This window comes from Salvelinus alpinus, chromosome 17 (genome assembly GCF_045679555.1).
Source record: "Salvelinus alpinus chromosome 17, SLU_Salpinus.1, whole genome shotgun sequence".
In the NCBI taxonomy this organism is placed as follows: domain Eukaryota; kingdom Metazoa; phylum Chordata; class Actinopteri; order Salmoniformes; family Salmonidae; genus Salvelinus; species Salvelinus alpinus.
In genome coordinates, this window is record NC_092102.1 from 23,602,057 (window position 1) to 23,623,945 (window position 21,889).

At 42.2% G+C, this 21,889-nt stretch overlaps 1 protein-coding gene across 10 annotated transcripts in view; it reads left to right on the top strand.

The window, feature by feature from the left end:
- The window catches only part of LOC139542554 (ankyrin repeat and SAM domain-containing protein 1A-like), a 109,508-nt gene that overhangs the window by 15,575 nt on the left and 72,044 nt on the right, over positions 1-21,889 (top strand). For 9 of the 10 annotated variants that reach the window (XM_071348125.1, XM_071348126.1, XM_071348122.1 and 6 more), the window contains exons 2-4: positions 12,174-12,254; positions 13,721-13,877; positions 14,874-14,939. In XM_071348125.1, coding sequence (XP_071204226.1) covers positions 12,174-12,254; positions 13,721-13,877; positions 14,874-14,939 — 304 coding nt within the window. The remainder of the gene's footprint in view (positions 1-12,173; positions 12,255-13,720; positions 13,878-14,873; positions 14,940-21,889) is intronic. The other variant, XM_071348129.1, reaches the window with a different exon arrangement.

The window sequence follows — 21,889 nt, forward strand, 5'->3', positions numbered from 1 at the left end:
TCCACCATACTTTACAGTTGGGATGAGGTTTTGATGTTGGTGTGCTGTGTCTTTTTTCCTCCACACATAGTGTTGTGTGTTCCTTCAAACAACTCAACTGTAGTTTCATCTGTCCACAGAATATTTTGCCAGAAGCGCTGTGTAACATCCAGGTGCTCTTTTGCAAACTACAGACGAGCAGCAATGTTTTTTTTGGACAGCAGTGGCTTCTTCTGTGGTGTCCTCCCATGAACACCATTCTTGTTTGGTGTTTTACATATCGTAGACTCGTCAACAGAGATGTTAGCATGTTTCAGAGATTTCTGTAAGTCTTTAGCTGACACTCTAAGATTCTTCTTAACCTCATTGAGCATTCTGCACTGTGCTCTTGTAGTTATCTTTGCTGGACGGCTAGGAGAGTAGCTGAACCGTGCTGAACTTTCTCCATTTATAGACAATTTGTCTTACCGTGGATTGATGAACATCAAGGCTTTTAGAGATACTTTTGTGTAACCCTTTCCAGCTTTATGCAAGTCAACAATTCTTAATCTTAGGTCTTCTGAGATCTCTTTTGTTCGAGGCATGGTTCACATCAGGCAATGCTTCTTGTGAATAGCGAACTCAAATTTTGTGCGTGTTTTTTATAGGGCAGGGCAGCTGTAACCAACATCTCCAATCTCGTCTCATTGATTGGACTCTAATTTAGCTTTTGGAGAAGTCATTAGCCTAGGGGTTCACATACAGTGGGGCAAAAAAGTATTTAGTCAGCCACCAATTGTGCAAGTTCTCCCACTTAAAAAGATGAGAGAGGCCTGTAATTTTCATCATAGGTACACTTCAACTATGACGGACAAAATGAGAAAGAAAAATCCAGAAAATCACATTGTAGGATTTTTAATGAATTTATTTGCAAATTATGGTGGAAAATAAGTATTTGGTCACCTACAAACAAGCAAGATTTCTGGCTCTCACAGACCTGTAACTTCTTCTTTAAGAGGCTCCTCTGTCCTCCACTCGTTACCTGTATTAATGGCACCTGTTTGAACTTGTTATCAGTATAAAAGACACCTGTCCACAACCTCAAACAGTCACACTCCAAACTCCACTATGGCCAAGACCAAAGAGCTGTCAAAGGACACCAGAAACAAAATTGTAGACCTGCACCAGGCTGGGAAGACTGAATCTGCAATAGGTAAGCAGCTTGGTTTGAAGAAATCAACTGTGGGAGCAATTATTAGGAAATGGAAGACATACAAGACCACTGATAATCTCCCTCGATCTGGGGCTCCACGCAAGATCTCACCCCGTGGGGTCAAAATGATCACAAGAACGGTGAGCAAAAATCCCAGAACCACACGGGGGGACCTAGTGAATGACCTGCAGAGAGCTGGGACCAAAGTAACAAAGCCTACCATCAGTAACACACTACGCCGCCAGGGACTCAAATCCTGCAGTGCCAGACGTGTCCCCCTGCTTAAGCCAGTACATGTCCAGGCCCGTCTGAAGTTTGCTAGAGAGCATTTGGATGATCCAGAAGAAGATTGGGAGAATGTCAGATGAAACCAAAATATAACTTTTTGGTAAAAACTCAACTCGTCGTGTTTGGAGGACAAAGAATGCTGAGTTGCATCCAAAGAACACCATACCTACTGTGAAGCATGGGGGTGGAAACATCATGCTTTGGGGCTGTTTTTCTGCAAAGGGACCAGGACGACTGATCCGTGTAAAGGAAAGAATGAATGGGGCCATGTATCGTGAGATTTTGAGTGAAAACCTCCTTCCATCAGCAAGGGCATTGAAGATGAAACGTGGCTGGGTCTTTCAGCATGACAAGGATCCCAAACACACCGCCCCGGCAACGAAGGAGTGGCTTCGTAAGAAGCATTTCAAGGTCCTGGAGTGGCCTAGCCAGTCTCCAGATCTCAACCCCATAGAAAATCTTTGGAGGGAGTTGAAAGTCCGTGTTGCCCAGCAACAGCCCCAAAACATCACTGCTCTAGAGGAGATCTGCATGGAGGAATGGGCCAAAATACCAGCAACAGTGTGTGAAAACCTTGTGAAGACTTACAGAAAACGTTTGACCTCTGTCATTGCCAACAAAGGGTATATAACAAAGTATTGAGATAAACTTTTGTTATTGACCAAATACTTATTTTCCACCATAATTTGCAAATAAATTCATTAAATATCCTACAATGTGATTTTCAGGATTTTTTTTCTTCTAATTTTGTCTGTCATAGTTGAAGTGTACCTATGATGAAAATTACAGGCCTCTCTCATCTTTTTAAGTGGGAGAATTTGCACAATTGGTGGCTGACTAAATACTTTTTTGCCCCACTGTATCAAAGTGCTGTAAAGAAACACAGCCTAAAACCCCAAACCGCAAGCAATGCAGGTGTAGAAGCACGGTGGCTAGGAAAAACTCCCTAGAAAGGCCAAAACCTAGGAAGAAACCTAGAGAGGAACCAGGCTATGAGGGGTGGCCAGTCCTCTTCTGGCTGTGCCGGGTGGAGATTATAACAGAACATGGCCAAGATGTTCATAAATGACCAGCATGGTCAAATAATAATAATCACAGTAGTTGTCGAGGGTGCAACAAGTCAGCACCTCAGGAGTAAATGTCAGTTGGCTTTTCATAGCTGATCATTGAGAGTATCTCTACTGCTCCTGCTCTCTCTAGAGAGTTGAAAACAGCAGGTCTGGGACAGGTAGTACGTCCGGTGAACAGGTCAGGGTTCCATAGCCGCACGCAGAACAGTTGAAACTGGAGCAGCAGCACGGCCAGGTGGACTGGGAGGAATGGGTTGGTTCATTGTGGTTGCAACTTTAACAAAAAAGTAGCATCATCTTTAAATGGGTGATTGAATTTATGAACACACCCATAGCTAAACAATCAGCTGGCTTATGGTTCCTTTTGATCAGGAACCCATGTTCTCATAATTGAGTTAACTCCGTGTGTGGGCTCTAGGCTGCTAGCATACATACCTAACGTAGATCGGGCAACGAGAGAGGAGCTACGCAGTCGAAATCTGTGCTCTTTCGATAGATGTTTGGACAGATTGCTTGTGTTTCCGCCCTTACAAGAAAAAGTATTTTTGCACTTGTGGCAACGAGCATTGTCAGCATCGACTCTGACTCTTTTGAACGTTTAGTTCTCTCCGCCATCGTCACTAATTAAGAGCAGGATCTTTTGTGTGTGTGTGTGTGTGTGTGACACAAGCTCCGCGCCAGAGAGATCTCTCTTCTGGATTGGGTATAGCGAAAATGCATCATAGACGAATGTCTTCATCTTATTGCAAATTAGAAATGGTTGGTGAGATAAAATGTGCAATATAACATTTATGTAGCAATAATAAATAGGCCATTTATTTTCTTAATTTCTCCAGTACCGAAAGCAGAACCAATAACGTCAGAGTTTATCGATACTACGGTCTTTCATTATTTAGCCCCTGGGCCCGTTTAATACCGGGTTTCAGTACCCATCCCTAATCAGCTGCATAGTGCATCTTTAACTTTATTAGCAGTAGGCCTATGTTTTGAGAAGTGGAAAAGGTGTGCACTGTAGCCATGGTGCTCAGTGGTTCCATCGTCTCGCTCGCTCAATCGCTCGCTCTTGTGCTGTGTTGGACTGACCCTTCAATAATGGCTTGAATATTAATAGGTTAGTCTGAGGAGTTGTTTTTTTTTAGGCGGAGACCATTTTCTCTAGTGCACTCGGGAACAACAGTACAGCGAAGCCTAATCATTACAACAATTATTATAGCTGATGTTTTTTATATATAGTTTCACTGGTGCTCCTAATATAAAACAGCAAGTTGCACAGCAAAATATTTAGTTACATATGCGACTAAAATGGTCACACTTTAGAGCCCTGTGTGAGGGGGGTTCGTGCGTGGCTTTTGATCATTTCTTGGGGTTTTACTAATTGGTAGGAAGAAGTTTGGTCCAAACCGAATGTTACGTACATTTAAATGGCTAATTTTGGCTGCAATCAATTAGCTTAATTTCTCCAAGATAACATTTTATTTCAACAAAATAATGTTTCAGTAATGCCGATCTCACCTGTTTCTAACTACAGACACCGTTTCAGAACAATCTGAGATGGTGGGTTTCATGGCTTGTTGAAATGACATGGAATGACTCAGCCCTGACATGCGCAGTTGTCAGTCTTACCTCAAGCTGCTGTACGCTACAGCCCTGACATCATTAAGTCATTGTGATTCAGTATAATCCACTGTGAGAGCTAGGACATCGGCAGGTAGAGAAGTGCCAGTCTCTCTAATGGGGACTGGAGACCGTACAGTACAGGTAGTGGACACTGTCTCTGAGAGGCTTGCTGAGCTACTGGCAAATGGCGCATCTGGTCTCAATGCCCGACCTGCAGCTGTCCCTCTGCTTAATTAAGCCCAATTGCCCTGGCAGTGCCCTCACTATGCGCCAGGCACCACTGGACAGCCTGCCCCAGGGTACTGCTGCACCGCTAATCCCTAGCTGTGTGGTCGCACTGCTTAATTGGCCTGAGGACAAATCTTTTTATTTGACACGGGCTCAGCCTCACCTGGTCTTTCCACCCAGCAGCACAGCAATCAGGTCCCTAAAGTCCCAGGACTGCTGCTTTCCCCTTCCACTGCCCCACGTCACCTTGTCATGTTGTAATACTGTTGAAATGGAGTTGTTTTGACATAGCTACTAACTTGAAAACCACAGGGTTGTTTGGCTCATAGTACTGTAGATGCTGCCGTAGTGGATCCGAAAGAGACAAAGACAAATGGCAAAAAGAGAGCAGCAACAGAGGCTAAAAAGGGATTTCCGTTAGAGTTTTTGGGAGAGTGACACAGAGGATAAAGGCAGAGAATGGGGTCCGTGAAGACGTCTTGGGCGTCCAAGAGTAGCTTCATCAGTCTTCTCCTTAAACACAAAGAATGCAAGAGAGAGTGAGAGGAATGGTATTATTATCATTCGTCCTTTTACTGGCCAAGCTTTGTGCAACATTAAAGCCCCCAGAATCTCTTTCAGACTTCATCCTCATCAAGCTGATATTCCCTCAGGGATATTAGGGATTAGCTCTTTCCTTTCAAAGAGGAATTCTTAAGTCAGTTGCCATGCATCATACCCCTCCCCACTCCAACCAAATCAACTCCATTTTATCCCCGCCACCTTGCTTCTTTAAGCTCTGACTGTCCCTCAGTCCAGTTGGTCCTGAATCGCTCTAGCTATAAGGGGATGAAGTGTATTGTCAAGTGCCACTAGCACTGACTCATGCCCCTGTTAAGATGGGCAGGGGAGGTGGTGAGCCTTACACTTAGAAGTTGCGGTAGAAGGGCCTCTTTCTGCCACATTTTAGGTTATATTTCAAACTGCTTCCAGTCAGTGTCTGTCCTGCATTCTATAACAGCCTTTCATGCTTGCAGTCAGACCTTGCCTATACTGTATGTAATCATGCAGGCAGTACAACAAGACCAGAGCATTTTTCTAATTTGGTTATGCATTTTTTGCAGTAATCTGTTATATAAAATATTTTATTATCTGGGACAGCAACTAGCGAGCTGACATTTTAGTTTTTTCTTCCGCTAGGTTTTTGTGCATGGTATGTTCAGTGGGCATGAAACTGGAAATGTGCAGTACTCCTCAATACTTAGCTGAGGTGCTTGGGGTGCTGGTCTGGAGGGATTTGCATTGGACCTCTAGGGGATTTCCTTCCCCTGGCAGAATAATATACTTCCCCACTATAAGTGCCTTCAGAAAGTATTCACACCCCTTGACTTTTTACACATTTTTGTGTTACAGCCTTAATTTAAAATTGGATAAATTGAGATTTTTTGTCACTGGCCTACACACAATACCCCGTAATGTCAAAGTGAAATTATGCTTTTAGAAATTATGGCTGACCCCATTTAGTCAACTGGTCAATTGTTTGGTCGATAGGCTGTTGGTCGACCGAGATTTGATTATTCCAGCAGTCGCAAATATATATATATATATATATACTTTATTTTTTATGGCACACGAGACACCCGTCTGATTCACACCTGTCTCAGTGGACTAATCCATTGTGGAGGCCGCGGGGATGGCACACTAGTATTACCAGTAGTACATTTACTGTTCTAATCTGCAATCTGTTTGTTTGGTTAAGGTCATTTCTCTTAATGCATTCAATATATTATTATTACAGTCTTTTACCGTTCTCATTGTCAGAATGGACAAGTTGTTTGCGGACCGCACAACCTAGGCTACACTTGTGTGGAAACGTTGTAAAATAGGCCTACCTGATTACTTCTTATCCCTTGCGCAAATAGTCTACAGCTGTTTCTGTCTGGAGTTTGGGGAAACTCTGAGTGCCCAGAATATTTTATACAATGTTGCAAGTTTGTTAGCAAGAGCTTCATGCCGACCAAGTTGATAGTTGATACAATGTTGCACATTCCTTGCAGAGAGGCCATGCATAGCCAATGTGATTTATGGGATATTTATTTTTATCAAGATATTTTCTACCTGCAGGTTGCAATGTTTTTATTTGTTGGATTTATGTAGGCTATTTTAGCCTAAATAGCTGGTAATGGCAATAGAAGTTACTTTTAGAATTTTTATATACCACATGATGATGATTTTGAGATACTAATACTTTATTATAAATTAAATGAAACTTCCACAAAAATGTGCACATGAAAACATAACTGGCACGCAGATCGGTAGAAATTAGAGGTCGACCGATTATGGTTTTTCCAACGCCGATACCGATTAATCGGCCGATTAAAAAATATATAATAATAATAAAATAAAAAAAGATATATATATATATATATATTTTTTTAAATAATGACAATTACAACAATACTGAATGAACACTTATTTTAACTTAATATAATACATCAATAAAATCAATTTAGCCTCAAGTAAATAATGAAACATGTTCAATTTGGTTTAAATAATGCAAAAACAAAGTGTTGGAGAAGAAAGTAAAAGTGCAATATGTGCTATGTAAGAAAGCTAACGTTTCAGTTCCTTGCTCAGAACATGAGAACATATGAAAGCTGGTGGTTCCTTTTAACATGAGTCTTCAATATTCCCAGGTAAGAAGTTTTAGGTTGTAGTTATTATAGGAATTATAGGACTATTTCTCTCTATACCATTTGTAATTCATTAACCTTTGACTATTGGATGTTCTTATAGGCACTTTAGTATTGCAAGTGTAACAGTATAGCTTCCGTCCCTCTCCTCGCTCCTATTTCACTTCGGTTACACCAGCCTAATCTCGGGAGTTGATAGGCTTGAGGTCATAAACAGTGCAATGCTTGACGCACAAAGAAGAGCTGCTGGCAAAACGCACGAAAATGCTGTTTGAATGAATGTTTTTACGCGCCTGCTTCTGCCTACCACTGTCAGATACTTAGATACTTGTATGCTCAGTCAGATTATATGCAACGCAGGACACGCTAGATAATATCTAGTAATATCATCAACCATGTGTAGTTAACTAGTGGTTATGATTGATTGTTTTTTATAAGATAAGTTTAATGCTAGCTAGCAACTTACCTTGGCTTACTGCATTCGCGTAACAGGCAGTCTCCTTGTGGAGTGCAATGAGAGAGAGAGGCAGGTCGTTATTGCGTTGGACTAGTTAACTGTAAGGTTGCAAGATCGGATCCCCCGAGCTGACAAGGTGAAAATCTGTCGTTCTGCCCCTGAACAAGGCAGTTAACCCACCATTCCTAGGCCGTCATTGAAAATAAGAATGTGTTCTTAACTGACTTGCCTAGGTATATATCGTCAAATCGGCGCCCAAAAATACCGATTTCCGATTGTTATGAAAACTTGAAATCGGCCCTAATTAATCGGCCGACCTCTAGTAGAAATGGTAAGATAATTTGGCACTCCAAATGGAAAAGGTTGCCGACCCGTAGTGTAGCCTATTACTGGCAGCTTCAGGAGCATAATGGCAGAATCTGCAAAGGCCAGCAGCAAGGAGGAGGGTCGGGAACATGTTTTTTCTTCTGGTTTTCTTGATTTCTTTCTCCCTCTTGAGTCATTTGAGTGTCTTAATCTGTGTGCTTAAAGCATAAAACTACTCATTAGCCTACATATAGGCTAGTTGATATTTTAAAAACACATAGGGTGTGTAAATATATGGAAAAATACACATTTTAAAATGTCTACCAATCGATTGTTTGAAAGAACAGTCGACTCTCGGTCGACCAACATTTTCTTTAGTCGGGGACAGCCCTATTAGAAATGTTTATACATTTAAAATTTTAAGCTGAAATGTCTTGAGTCAATAAGTATTCAACACCTTTGTTATATTAAGCCTAAATAAGTTTACGAGTAAACATGTGCTTAACAAGTCACATAATAAGTTGCATGGACTCCCTCTGTGTGAAATAAGTGTTTAACAGGATTTTTGAATGACTACATCATCTCTGTACTCCACACATACAATTATATGTAAGGTCCCTCCAGTATAGCAATGAATTTCAAAAACAGTTTACACCACAAAGTGTTTCCAATGCCTAGCAAATAAGGGCACCTATTGGTAGATAAAATAAAAAATACATTGAATACCCCTTTGATCATTGTGAAATTATTAATTACACTTTGGATGGTGTATCAATACACCCAGTCACTACAAAGATACAGGCGTCCTTCCTAACGCCGTTGACGGAGAAGAAGGAAACCGCTCAGGCCAATGGTGACTTTAAAACAGAGTTTAATGGCTGTGAGATCAACAACATTGTAGTTACTCCACAATACTAACCTAATTGATAGAGTGAAAAGAAGGAAGCCTGTACAGAATAATACTTCCTGTTTGCAATAAGCCACTAAAGTAATACTGTCCTGAATACAAAGTGTTATAGTTGGGGAAAATCCAATACAACACATTAGTCAGTACCATGCCATATTTTCAAGCATACTGGTGGCTGCATCATGTTATGTGTGTGCTTGTAATCATTAAGGATTAGGGAGTTTTTCAGGATAAAAAATAAACGGAATGGAGCTAAGCACAGGCAAAATCCTAAAGGAAAACCAGACACTGGGAGATGAATTCACCTTTCAGCAGGACAATAACACACAATCTACATTGGAGTTGCATACCAAGAAGACTGTGAATGTTCCTGAGTGGCTGAGTTACAGTTTTGACTTAAATCTACTTGATAATCTATGGCAAGACCTGAAAATGGTTGTTTAGTAATGATCAACAAAACATTTGACAGAGCTTGAATAATTTTTAAAAGAATAGTCGGCAAATGTTACACAATCCAGGTGTGGAAAGCTCTTAGAGACTTACCCCGAAAAAGTCACAGCTGTAATTGCTGCCAAAGATCTTTATACAATGTATTGACTCAGGGGTGTGAATACTTATGTAAATTAGATTTCTGTATTTCATTTCCAAAAATATACAACTTTCTCTCCACATGTTTTCACTTTGTTATTATGGGGTATTGCGTGTAGATGGTTGAAAAATGCATGTAATACGTTTTGAGTTCAGGCTGTAACACAACACAATGTGGAATAAGTCAAGGGGTATGAATACTTTCTGAAATCCCTCTATATCCTCCTTGCTCCCTCTGCTAGTATAGCACTAGCCTGTGCCGCAGGCTGTGCCACTGGTATCTTCCTCTCCTGCTGACTGAGATGCTTGTAGCAGGCCTATAGGTCCATACATGCCTGCAATTGGGGTTGATTAGGCGATGGTAAGGACTGCTGATGTAACACTATATAGGGAAGGGCTCATCTTACAGATTCTCTACTTCCTGGTGCAGAGCTTCGGCCTGTATTGTTCTGGAGGATAGAATGGAGAGACACTTATTTAATGAGACTTCTCCGACTGGGTTATTGCAGACTGCTCTCAGAGTTATTATGGGAGCTTTATTTTAGGGGGCAAAAGCGACCGTTACAGCCAAGTGACAAAAACGAAAGGGGCTCATCTAAGCGATGCCAGTGTGGAGCTGTGAAGGGTTGAAGGGGGGCTTCCTGTTGTCCGTGCCCTCCTACTGCCTTGTGCCTCCCCCTCTCCACAGGCAATGGTGATGTCATCATGTTGTCACCATCATCGCCCCATTCGTAAGACCTTCCTGAGATTAAGCATCATGTCAGCACTGTAAAGTGTGTATGCGTGCCCTCTGTTACTTTTTCAGGTTATGTGCGCATGTATGATATGGATTAATGTTATGTGAACTCTGTTTCCCTTTTTATCTGGGTCAAATGTTAGATTAAATGTTAGTGTGGTGCTGCAGCAGCATCATCATCATCCCTACTCTTGATACAATCCCTCTCTAGTTTCCTCTTCAGTGTGCTGTCTTCTTGTGAGCCATCTCCTTCTCATTTCTATTCATGTGAGCCATCCCATCTCTCCTCTCTGACCGTTGTTTTTCCAGTGCTGTGCTGGAATTTTCTTTTCACATGGTTCATTTAGAATGTTCTCACTGTGCAGTCACTTCCCAGTGGTACTGTAGGCCTACTGCTGGCATGGCATTCTATTCTCCCAGGACCCAGGCTTCCATTTGCCTGTTTAATTACTCCCTCTCTCTGTCTCTCTATCCGCTGATTAAAATAAACAAACCATCTCAGCTGACAGCTGAGTTCAGTTGTAAGTGGATGACAGATCTACAGCTATATACCATTTTAGCCTGTATATCCCCCAGTCCAGACCCTTCAATAAAAGCTCTCTAACCACATTTGATGCAGTGGGGGGGACGAAGTGATCAAAGGGTGGGTTGATAATGCCGTTAATGGACTAATTATGCACATACCGAAATGAGGTCATTTTCAGATTGTGTTGCACAAATATTGGATAACTGGCTATTCCACTGCACTGAGGCTGAACAGAGATGTTTTATTATGGTATAGGAGTGTTTTCCAGGGCTATGTAGGTAATGACTGAATTAAGATACTATGTTCCTGATAGGCCTATGTTTGCTCTAGGCAAACATGAGTAACTCGGTATGGTTTGCACTTGTATGTTTGTTGATGTAAAGGGGGCTTTGTGGACACTGACCTGTGACACCAACCTTGCTGCCCTCCTGCTGTGTTAGTGTTTGTGTGTACATCCCTCCTCCACTGCCTAGTGCTGCTGGCTTGGCCCATGCTTCCTCATTCCTTTCCCTCTCCCTCAGTCCTGTGGTAGAATTCCTTAGGAAACGCCTCCCACCTGGGTTTGAGCTGGACTGGGCTGAGCTAGGCTGTGAACCATGGTACACAACAATACAGCTTGGGGCTGGGACTGACCCACCTAGTATTCCTAGCCCTGTATAGGCCCTCCCTCTGGCTGTGTGGGAATACACTCAGATCTCATTCAGCAGGGAGATAACATTGTGGATCGTACAGGTAACTGGAAAAATATAGGAAACACTAACATAGTGTCTTAATAGGGCATTGGGCCGCCAGAACAGCTTCAATGCACCGTGGCATAGATTCTACAAGTGTCTGGGAACTCTACTGGAGGGATGCTACCCCATTCTTCCATGAGAAATTCCATCATTTGGTGTTTTGTTGATGGTGGAGGAAAATGCTGTCTCAGGCGCTGCTCCAGAATCTCTCTTAAGTGTTTAATTGGGTTGATCTGGTGACTGACACACACACACACACACACACACACACACACACACTTTATACCCCCTATGCTCCTTAAAGACCCCTCTTTCAAAGTCACTGAGATCTCTTCTTCTAGCAGTGGTAGACAATATCTAATTTACATAAGCAGTCACACTCCTGAGTCAATGCATGTTAGAATCACCTTATGCAGTGATTACAGCTGTGAGTCTTTCTGGGTAAGTCTCTACGAACTTTGCACAACTGGAATGTACAATATTTCCCCATTCTTTAAAAAGTTATTCATGCTCTGTCAAATTGGTTGTCGATCATTGCAAGATAACCATTTTCAAGTCTTGCCATGAGTCAAAACTGCAACTCGGACACTCAGGAACATTCACTGTCTTATTGATAAGCAACTCCAGTGTAGATTTGGCTTCGTGTTTTAGGTTCTTGTCCTGCTGATAGGTGAATTCATCTCCCAGTGTCTGGTGGAAAGCAGACTGAACAAGGTTTCCCTCTAGGATTTTGCCTTTGCTTAGCTCCGTTTTGGAATTATTTTTATCCTGAAAAACTCCCCGTTCCTGAAAGGAGTAATTAAGCTCTTCCCTCACCTGAATTATACAGTGACCTTTGTTACATGATCTAATGTTCCCTCTTTCTCTCCACAGTATCTGGAGGGGTCCTAATGTAAACTGTGTGGACAGCACTGGATACACTCCTCTACACCATGCTGCCCTAAATGGACACAGGTCGGTCTATAGCGAGTCCTGTTCTTTTGTCATGGGAGTTTAGATTGATTGCCATTGATGTGAGTTGGGGCCACCCTGTGTGAAATGCAGGGCTTGACATTTGCTTTTTTTTTTCACTTGTCCATGGGCAAGTAGGACAGATTTTTTTTTTTTTTTACTTGTCTGAAATCTCACTTGTCCAACAATTTAAAACAAATCTGTAACACCATGGGCCAAAACGGTGACTGAAAAGTTTGTTTCAGCAAGGAACCACTTCCCAAATTACAATTCATTATTATCACTGGTATTGACAATGCAAGGCTGTTGGTCTCTGATCCCATTTATTATATCTCCTGCCGTTGTGGCCTTGAGCAAGCCACCCCACAAAGTAAAATACTGTGCTGATAGGCTACTGTATAAAATGTATGTTGTCAACCCTTCATCTGGAGAGCTACTGGGTCTGCAGGCTTTTGATCCAACCCTGCTTAAACATACCCGAGTCAGCTTATCAAGGGACTCTTAAGCAGATGATTCTTTACAATGTGTTAGTGCAGGGCTGGAGCAAAAGCCTGCACACCCAGTACCTCTCCTGGAGGATGGTTGGCCACCCTGCAACATTACAGTTACAACCCAATACTTTTTTTTGTCTTTATAAAGTAATTCCATCATTCAATGAACAAGGTATCAAATGGCTGAGGTGGGTGACTTTAAAGTAAGGTAGCTAACTAAGACCTGTTTACCTGTTTTGTATAGCTAGAATATGACATTTTCAGGGGAGATCTTGACAGCATATGAGTTACTTGTCAAATAGGCTATTCTAAGATTATTTATTTTTTACGATGTCAGAATTGCATGGCCAGTATTGAATAGAGGAAAATCCCAGCTTTCCAATGGTGTCAGAATTATTTCACCCAGTTTTGAGTGTTTTACAACCGGACTATGCAGCATTAGTTTAATCTGCACACCCGTATCAACTGTGTGACGGCCATTTGTGGTTGTACACAAATGACTGTGGAAAGTTGTTTCGGATGTTGGATATGACAATAAGATGAATACATGCTAATACCTAAATAGATAACCAGCAAGATAACCAGCCAAACTACGCAATATGTTTGTTTGATGTTTATAATTATTTTACCCACCCAGGCTCGCTTTAATAAAAAAAAATGCATCTTGTGACTGCATGATTGAAAGACCGGTCGTGCCTGTCAATGCAGGCCTACAACAATTATTTGCCGATGCACTCTGCAGAGATTGGGAGGACAGTGTGCAACACATCGCATCCACGTTTTTTTCATGTTAATTTGGACAACTTAAATCTATAATCTGCTTGTCCAACAATGTGTTTTACTTGCCCCTGGCAAGAGGACAAGCATTAATGTTGATCCCTGAAATGCTATAATTATGTGGTTAACACAGTTTACTGTCAACATCACCTACATAATGAACATGTACAACTCTTCTGACCCCCTTTGTCCCATCCGCAGTGAGGTAGTGGAGGCGCTGCTACGTAACGAGGCCTTGACCAACATCGCTGACAATAAGGGCTGCTACCCTCTGCACCTGGCCGCATGGAAGGGGGACCAAAGGATCGTCAGGCTACTCATTCACCAAGGCCCCTCACACCCCAAACTCAACGAGCAGGTCTGACTTCCCCCTACTACCTGTAGCTCCCTTTTCACTATCCATGTTCCCCTTTCCCACGCCTCAATGAATCAGTCTTCCTCTGCTCAGAGTAGCAATGCTTTGTTTTTTTAATCAATCTGATCTGTGTATGAGAAGGAAGGAACAGGTCTGTGCAGTTAACGTTTCACAACTCACTAACTAGTCAGTGAACTCTAGTGTTACTTCCTGTTCCTGTTAGTCACATGCAGTTTTAAAGAGCGAGATCTGGCCTATACAGCTCATCATTCATTTACACTTTTGACCTCGCTGAGCTCCTTTCTATAGCATTGATTTTTAACTAAGTACAATGTGGACAGTCTTACTCGACTCGCTCTGTCTGTGGTTTGCCGAAACCATTTGCCTTTCTTTGAGAATTGCATTTTGTAGAATACAGTATGGCATAGCTTGTTTTTTTCAGTGCAAGACCATACACATTAACTGCATTGCAGCATGAGTTCAAATGCACTAATATTTGTGTTGAAGTGACTAGACGCCAGCCAAGTGAATGTGTCTTGATTGATCTGTTTATGTTGTAATGTGTTAAAACCAGGCATGGTGTGTAGAGACTGCTAACTGCACAACCACCAGAAGCACCTTCAGTCTTTAACCTGTCCTGTCTGTGATCTCAGTATCTTTACCATTTGGGAAGAAATTACCCATTATGAGGCAATGGAACAAATTAAATCATAGCCATAAGTTTACCATCACTGTAGTACTTACCAATAGTACTTCAGAGACATTTGAGTGTATTAGACTCCCAGTTTGCAGCCATGTTAATGTATTTCTTTGATCCATTGCCATCACATTTCGTGTCATTTCTCTTCACTACTATGCCTGTTCATAAACACCTGTTCATTCATTAACTCAACTTTGTTCATATTTCTGTTAATTTATTTTGATAAATTTTTGCAACTGACTGTCATTCATTGCCTGTATGTGAGTGAAATACCATTGCCTCATTATCTTCCCTCCTAGAGCTCCTCTGTAGAGCACAAAGAGTTGAAACGCTGTGGGCCCTTTGACCTACATATTAATGCCAAGGTGTGTACCCAGACAGACAGACAGACAGACTGCCCTATTATGCTCTTTCCTGCTTCCAAAGTATGCACACAAGCTGTTCGCCATGCTTGGGTTTGATGCTTGGGTTTGATGCTGAGCTTGCACTGCCGGTCTGTTTCAAAGATAAGAGAACTGGACACTGACTCTTTTACTTTTTCTGGGCACATTTCTTTTGATTTCTTGGGGTTCTTTCTCTAGATAATTTCACCTTCTGGCAGGGGTAAGGCGGTACGGTGTCCCGGCAAAATAAATAGTGGGGGTATGCCGTACCGGTAAAACATGAGCCTGTCACGATAATTAAACAAAAATGTCAACAAATTGTAGGCTATTACAATAATTTTGATCATTACCGCATGTCAAAGGCATGAACAATGAGCAAATGGATTTGAAAACGGGTGGATTTGATTTACAGTACCAGTCAAAAGTTCGGACACACCTACTCATTCAAGGGTTTTTCTTTATTTTTACTATTTTCTACATTGTATAATAGTGAAGACATCAAAACTACGACATAACCCATGGAATCATGTAGTAACCCAAAAAGAGTTAAACATATCAAAATATATTTTAGATTTTAGATTCTTCAAAGTAGCCACCCTTTGTCTTGAAGACAGCTTTGCACACTCTTGGCATTCTCTCAACCAGCTTCATGGGGGAATGCTTTCCAACAGTCTTGAAGGAGTTCCCACATATGCTGAGCACTTGTTGGCTGCTTTTCCTTCACTCTGCGGTCCAACTCATCCCAAACCATCTCAATTGGGTTGGGTGATTGGGGAGGCCAGGTCATCTGATGCAGCACTCCATCACTCTCCTTGGTCAAATAGCCCCTACACAGCCTGAAGGTGTGTTTTGGGTCATTGTACTGTTGAAAAACAAATGATAGTCCCACTAAGTGCAAACCAAATGGAATGGCGTATCGCTGCAGAATGCTGTGGTAGCCATGCTGGGTAAGTGTGCCTTGACAATGTCACCAGCAAAGCACCCCTACACCATCACACCTCCTCCTCCATGTTTGACGGTGGGAACCACACATGCAGAGATCATCCGTTCACCTACTCTGCGTCTCTCAAAACACGGCGGTAGGAACCCAAAATATCAAATTTGGACTCATCAGGCTAAAGGACAGATTTGCACCGGTCTAATGTCCATTTCTCGTGTTTCTTGGCCCAAGCAAGTCTCTTCTTATTATTGGTGTTCTCTAGTAGTGGTATCTTTGCAGCAATTCGACCATGAAGGCCTGATTCACAGTCTCCTCTGAACAGTTGATGTTGAGATGTGTCTGTTACTTGAAATCTGTGAAGCATTTATTTGGGCTGCAATTTCTGAGGTTGGTAACTCTAATGAACTTATCCTCTGCAGCAGAGGTAACTCTGGGTCTTCCTTTCCTGTGGCAGTCCTCATGAGAGCGAGTTTCATCATAGTGCTTGATGGTTTTTGCGACTGCACTTGAAGAAACTTTCAAAGTTCTTGAAATTTTCCATATTGACTGACCATGTCTTAAAGTAATGATGGACTGTCGTTTCTCTTTGCTTATTTGAGCTGTTCTTTCCATAATATGGACTTGGTCTTTTACAAAATAGGGCTATCTTCTGTCTACCACCCCTTGTCACAACACAACTGATTGGCTCAAACGCATTAAGAAGGCAAGAAATTCCACAAATCTAACTTTTAACAAGGCACACCTGTTAATTGAAATGCATTCCAGCTGACTACCTCATGAAGCTGGTTGAGAGAATGTGCAAGTGTGCAAAGCTGTCAAAGGCAAAGGGTGTCTAGTTTGAAGAATATCAAATATAAAATAACACTTTTTTTGGTTATTACATGATTCCATATGTGTTATTTCATAGTTTTGATGTCTTCACTATTATTCTACAATGTAGAAAATAGTAAAAATGAAGACAAACCCTTGAATGAGTAGGTGTGTCCAAACTTTGAATGGTACTGTATATCCTACACTCCAAAATGCATTGTAGTTCGACCAGAACACTGACATTTTGCCAAGGCAGAGATGAGTGTCCGACAGCAGTGGCCGACAGCATAAATGATGGCCTAATGACAATCGCTAAATGTCCTTACAATTGATGGTGTTTTGTGTAACAGATGTCTCTTTCCATTCACCACTGTTTGGAGGCTGGAAATATGTTGTGAGTGGATGAACGTGCGCGGGTAGCCTAGTAAAGGAGCCTTCTGAAGTGAATGTTTGACAAACAGATGAAAAACCCAACCGGTCATGATGTTATGCCACGATAAAAGGTAATACATTTTAAATGATACATCTATACAACTAGGCCCACAGAGATCATACAAATATTATACAGTATTTGTAATTATATGATTAGGCCCATAAAACATTTTTGAGGTCCATACTGGGAATACATTCATTCTACTTTCACCCCTGCCTTCTGGTTACTGAGAAGTAATTGTTAAAGGTGAATTTGCGATGTTATTACTGTTGCTGCTGTTGTTCTATAGTCCGTTTTTCTGTTTACACAGTCACATGACGTTGAAGAACTTTGATGTACGTCTCTTTGGGATCATCCTCATTAGTCATGAATATGAATGAATCCCCTGGGGACAGAATAGGGATGTGGCGGTCATGACATCTTGTCAGCCGATTATTGTCAGGCAAAAGACTGCCAGTGTCATGGTAATTGCCGTTAATTAACATAAACACGTTTAGCATCTCCAGGTCTCCACACGTACAAGCCGCTGATGCGTCTTTGGAACATCTACATTTAAAAAAACAATTGAATATACACCATCACAATAAATCCATTATTTGATTTAGAATGGCCCTTTATCAAATGGGCAGGGGGGAAAAGACATGTCACCTGCATTCACTTGAATAGTGAATGGAGGCCGCACGCTTTCCTGCGAGTCCTTTTTTCAATGATGCCGGTAGGCTACTTTGGTTTTATAACGGAGCCTGTTTTAATATGAGCAGCTGAGAATGAAATATAACACCATTTATTTCACTCCACACATCAACCACTGTTTGAGGAGCCTTCTCTCTCTCTCTCTGCAAGACACGGGATATTCTGCCCAAACTCTATGCCATGGGGGCTCCAACCTTGTTCCTGCAGCTAACCAGTGCTTCATTTGGGAAACCAGGTGAAATCTGTTGGGGAACATCGATATTAACATGTTTTCTCAACAAAACCATATTTCGCTAAACTGTTGACAGCCCCCCTGCACGCTGGAGAACGGAATAAAGGAGAGAGACAGGTGGAGATGGAAACACATGGTGGTGAGATATTCTATATAGCTAATGGGAATGTGTCACCCAATTTGATTAGGAAAATATTTTTAAAAATCACTATTACTAGGCTGAACAAAATCAAATACGAATTCAATAATTGTAGGCTAACTGTAAACCGCACTGCACAATCAATGAACCAACAGCATGGCCTCGGGCTATATGTTCTCTCCCAGACTCATGGATAGACATTTTACAGCGTAGCATAAGGTAACCAGTCCAGCCAGTATGCATGATAATACAGTCCACACTCAAAGGAGATTACTCAAATTTCTTTAAGTATGTACCAAAGACACCTTAAATCAGTTTTGTTTTATGTTTTCCTGCCCTGCGTAATATGCAGTAGAATTGTATTTCGGGCTTGGGCTCATAAGTCTATGCATTAGCATGCATCATCTCTAATGCTCTCTGCTCAAATGCATAAGCACTGGGTGTTTTGAATGAATCATCACCTTAGAAAGCGCTGTTGTTGTGTTGGGCTTTGAAACAACATCCACCACAACCATGTTTTACACTGTTTCAACCTGCTGTTGAACTTCTTTATTCAAACTGATCATCACACTAAGGTGAGTTTTAGAGGTATTTTAGGCCTTATGATGTGATTTCCCATTGCATTTGCATTGATGTCAGAGTGGTTAGAGGGACAATAGAACCCTGAGTACCAGGCCATTAGGACCTGATGGAGGGACAATAGAACCCTGAGGACCAGGCCATTAGGACCTGATGGAGGGACAATAGAGCCCTGAGGACCAGGCCATTAGGACCTGATGGAGGGACAATAGAGCCCTGAGGACCAGGCCATTAGGACCTGATGGAGGGACAATAGAGCCCTGAGTACCAGGCCATTAGGACCTGATGGAGGGACAATAGAGCCCTGTGGACCAGGCCATTAGGACCTGATGGAGGGACAATAGAGCCCTGAGGACCAGGCCATTAGGACCTGATGGAGGGACAATAGAGCCCTGAGGACCAGGCCATTCGGACCTGATGGTAGTTAGCAAGTCGGGTACTACCAAAGCATGTCCAGAGTGCATAAAAGGAGATTACCGTGGCTTAACAGTCATGTGGCATTTTGCTGAGGTGATACGGTCACCGCACAGCCCTAGGACAGAACCTTGGAATGGATGCATGTTTATCCATCGTTACGATGAGATTTTAGTGACGTAGGTGCTGTGTGTCCTGAGTCATTTCTGACCTGTGCCTGTTCCTTGGTGTTGCTGTTTACATTTTACTTTGTGCACTAGACATGTACATGCTCTTGTTTGTCGAGGGTCATTTACATCCTGCTGTATGTGTAGAAGCACCATTAACATTCAATCTAGCCTAATGACAGAGGCAATGTCACATTCACAGCAAATTGAGGCTAACACCATCACTGGAGTGTTGAGAGTTCAAAGCTTGTGTTTTGTGGAAAACATCTTGAAATTAAACTCTTTGAAATTGTCACATTTCCTCAGTGCTAATTTAAGCGTCTTAGTTTTGGGTGTCTTAAAGCGACATGCAGAATATGTTTTATCAAAAACTGCATCATGGTGTTGAGACCATCAAACAAGTATAATTAATGCTCTTCTTAATGCAAACATTTTTATATGTGGTTTAGTTGACAGACTGACCAGTTGCCATCTGTGGAGGTTAGCTTCTCTGTTGGTTTTGGAATACAGTAGTATCGGGTCCAATACCTGGCCACAGCAGAACTAAATAATGGATAAGCTGTAATGAATACACTGTAAATCAGAAACATGGATGGATGCTCTGGCAGTGGTCACATTGGTGGTTATTGTGATGGCATCATGTGACTGGGGATCTCTCTCTGGGTCCCCCCACGGAGCCTTCCAGTTCCTACCATCTCAGTTGTGTTGTTAGAACCATAGAAACGTCTTACAAGGAGAGGGAGCTTCTCTGTGTACCTGTCTCTTTACATCAATGTCAGGCAGAGTGTGCTCTCTGCTGAGTGTGTGTGTGTGTCTATCTCCCTCTCTCTGTTTTTCTGCATGTGAGTCTGTACCACTATGGAAGAGAGCAAGGGAGAGGCGGGACATTGTCATGGTAACCGTGCCACGGCTGATTGGTCATGCAGCAGCGCTGACTGACCCAGTGGAACACGGCCCCGAAGTTAGCTAGCTAGAGATGGTAGGGGCAGTTGTGGGCATGGGCATGGATTTATAGAGGAGGGCCTTTAAGTGCAGGCTCTCTCCCTCAGGGAAGCACCGTAGCTCAGCCTGGACACCGCTCCAACAGCCCCCTCTCTCTGTCCTCATGGCCCCGTGCTGCCCAGCTCTAATGTTTATTCAGCTTTGATACAGCAACGCGCTCAGTGTTAACGTCTCCAATGGGCTTGCCACTTTGATGATATTCCAATAGTGCCCCAATAAGGAAAAGCGATTCATCATAGATGCGGTAAAGAGGTCAAACAAACTCGACCAAAACAATGGAACTGCCGTGAAAACGCATGTGGGAAAGATCCCGAAACTCCTCATTGCCCCAACACTTGTTCATGTCATCGTCACCAATCAGCTGCATTACAGTTAAAAACGACTTTGACTACCACCACCAATTTCTGAATGCTAACTATGCTACCAGCTTATACGAACAGGAGTTAGCATTTAGCAATCACTTCTTTTAAACCTGAAAAGGGACAGCTTCTAAATGTTTTGCAGCGATAACAGCCACATATATCCAAATTGGACTTAAGTAACCACGTTGTGGCCCTGTTACGAATATCCAGATTTGTTGAATGTGTGCCAATATGGTCAATGGAATGGTCTGCATTCAATTAACTCCTTTTCCACATCCATGGAAGCTTGATTGTGCCACAGCCCCTCTCACCCAGACTGACCTAGATAACCTAGATTTGTCTGTTAATATTGATCTGGGGACTAAAATATAACACTTAGTCATCATTCCTTGCTTATTGTTGTTCTCTGGCTCCTATTTTAAAAACAATGTTTTCTATAGAAAAACCCTTCTGTCTGATAGTGGTGGTATTTGCAAGGTACGTGCTGCTCATGATGAAGTATTTCAATGCTGCATGTCTAACAGTCCTCGGTCTCCAATATAGGTCACCTGTCTAACAGAATGTACCTTCAGATGGTTGGCTTACTGCTGTAGATATGAACACAGACACAGTCACCGTCACGCAGCCAGCTCCCCAGCTTTACACTCTATAGAGAGCGAATGAGATGGCAGTGGCACCGACTTAAAGACACACTAATATACACACTGCTTGCAGTAGACCTACAGTGTCCTGAAAATAATACCAGAGAACCTAAAAAGAGACCCGTGTGAAATTTCAGTCAGGCTGTGTTTCACACCAGGTATGAGACCTAATATTGAATGGCAATGTGATGTATTTTTTTAAAAGACTGCTGCCTTATCGGAGTGGCCAGCTTGTCTGAGGAGGGGAGGTCTTGCTTGCCGCGGACACACTGCTAGCGTTCACACTGGCTTCAGCTCAGCCCTTGTGTACATCTGTCTATTGCCACACATCACATTCGACACTAGCCCCTTTTCTCGCTCCTATCTCCCTCATCATTCCTTTCTCCACTGCCATACGGATATTAGATGCTTGAGACTGAGGAGGGTATCTGTCCATGTGATAGGCAGGTTGCTTTTCTGTTCATTCTCTTGGAAGCATAATCACATGTAGTATATGTTTGGTTTTGTGCTCTAGAATCAG